The sequence below is a fragment of the Gavialis gangeticus genome, unplaced genomic scaffold (assembly GCF_001723915.1).
Source record: "Gavialis gangeticus isolate Ggan-Ray unplaced genomic scaffold, GavGan_comp1, whole genome shotgun sequence".
In the NCBI taxonomy this organism is placed as follows: Eukaryota; Metazoa; Chordata; order Crocodylia; family Gavialidae; genus Gavialis; species Gavialis gangeticus.
In genome coordinates this window covers 7,573,979-7,576,266 of record NW_017729026.1, presented here as the reverse complement: position 1 = coordinate 7,576,266, position 2,288 = coordinate 7,573,979, and the positions used below count along the sequence as shown (strand labels likewise).

Here is a 2,288-nt window from a genome sequence, read left to right as displayed (position 1 = left end):
GGCCCCCCCTCCCCCCCCCCCCCCCAGCAGGGGGCTCACCGGGAGCCGTCCTGCTCCTGAGGCAGCTACCAAGAAGCAGGAGGGGTGGGGGAAGCAGAGAGATCCCCAGACCTGGCACTGTTCAGCTCCTGGCTCCAGGACTGGGGACAGAGAACTGCCCCATCCCCTCTGGCCCCCTGCTAGTGTGGCTGGCCAAGAGTAAATTTGCTCCTGGTCAGCATTTACATGAGCACTACTGCACAATTAATGTAATACTTGTATTTACAGGTACTAGCTATCTGTGCAGCAGACTAATTTACTGTGCAATAAATGCCACACACATGTAGATGGTGATGCTTTATTGTGTAGTAGATTAGTCCACTGTGTAGTAAAGCATCTTGTGTAGATGCACCCAAAGATACTCATCTTTATATCCATTTAACACATGGGTAAACTCATAGGCAACTGGTGGCAGGGCCAGTCCCCCACCTGATGGCCAACACTGATGCTGTTGGTAGGGCTGATGCCCCCCCCAGACAGGGCCACTGCCATCAGCAACTTCCGCAGGTGTCCCCCAGATTCAGGAGGCACCAGTCACTCATGGGTAAACTGAACCATAAATAATTGAATGGTTTTCCTTTCATCACCCAGTTCAATAAGATCCTGGAAAGTGAACGCTGAACTTCCCTACTCTACTTGAAATATTTTTTCCTTTTCAAAGAAAATTTGAGAGTAGCAGTGTCAGTAAAAATGGTAATACTACATTCCAATAGGAAAGAACTTGACTAAATTGGTGGGGATGAAAGTGCAAGGAAAAAAAAACATTCTTTCCTTTCTTTTTCCATTTTTAGTTCTGCAGTATTGCAAATATATGAGTACAGAATTTCCATCTATGCCAGTCCCAATCAAACAATTTGTAGTAGATATTTTGAGCAGTTTGAATGTGGTAAAGATATTTCTGACATAAACAGAGGACAAATGATTAACTTTATTCTTACTTACATTTCATCACTGCCTGAACTTCATAAACTGGTGCCAGAATCAGACTGCCATCAAAATTTTCAGGAAATGGGTTAGAGGAGTCCCAACTATGCAAAATACTAAAAAGTTTCACAGTCCGATTCCTGGTCTTTGGGATTTTCCATTCAGCAATTTCTTTCAGGGTATAAATCTGGTCATCTTCACATTCATAGAACTTTCCTTGTTGTGAAATTGGCAAAGTAAAGGAATGAGACTGGTTATTTCTTACCACCCCACAGTTCACAGTCATTGTCCCATTGACCTCTTCCACGGAGTTGAACATAATCTGCTCACCCTGTTTGATGGTGAGGTTTGCCAGTTTTATATCCTCCTGGCAACAGAAGCAGGGGTGGCCCAGTCGTGTTGACCCAATAGACACCTTTCTTGTAATCTCTTCAATGCTGAGGTATGGAGTTTTATCAACCACAATCTTATAAAGACCTAAGAATAAGAAGCTTGTGTTATACAAAGGCACTTTAGAAATATGGAGGACATAAAACTCATGCAAAATTTTAGATATGGAACGTATAGGGGAGTATCAATAAAAATCAAAACAGAACATAAGAATAGGTATATTGCCAGGGAAGTGGCTCTATAAAAATAGCATCATTAAGTTGTCATATTTTTGCTCTAAGGATGGTCATTTTGCCTGTGCATAAGACTAGTCAGCACAAGCCCTTTCCATCTTCTTAGTCCCCAGTTAAACCCTATTTTGGGGGGGATTAAATAGGACTTAAATGATGTACAGTTCCCTCTGCTATAGGGGACTCCTATCCTTAATAGTTTCATAATAAATGCAATAGATTCATAGATGTTTGGGTCGGAAGGGACCTCAATAGATCATTGAGTCTGACCCCCTGCATAGGCAGGAAAGAGTGCTGGGTTCAGATGACCCCAGCCAGATGCCCATCCAACCTCCTTTTGAAGACCCCCAGGGTAGGGGAGAGCACCACCTCCCTTGGGAGCCCATTCCAGACCTTGGCCACTCTAACTGTGAAGAAGTTCTTCCTAATGTCCAGTATAAATCTGATCTCTGCTAGCTTATGCCCATTAGTTCTTGTGACCCCCAGGGGTGCCTTGGTGAGTAGAGCCCCACCAATTACCTTCTGTGCCCCCATGATGAATTTATAGGCAGCCACAAGGTCACCTCTCAACTTCCTCTTGTGGAGGCTGAAGAGGTCCAGGTGCCCTAGGCTCTCCTCATAGGGCTTGGCCTGCAAGCCCTTAACCATATGAGTGGCCCTTCTCTGGACCCTCTCCAAGTTATCTACATCCCTCTTAAAGTGTGG

The 2,288-nt window shown here is 44.4% G+C and overlaps 1 protein-coding gene across 1 annotated transcript in view; it reads right to left on the bottom strand.

Annotated features, from left to right (window-relative positions):
- Positions 1-2,288, bottom strand: part of THEMIS (thymocyte selection associated) — an 88,114-nt gene that overhangs the window by 9,029 nt on the left and 76,797 nt on the right. The window contains exon 3 of the mRNA XM_019520209.1: positions 982-1,440. Coding sequence (XP_019375754.1) covers positions 982-1,440 — 459 coding nt within the window. The remainder of the gene's footprint in view (positions 1-981; positions 1,441-2,288) is intronic.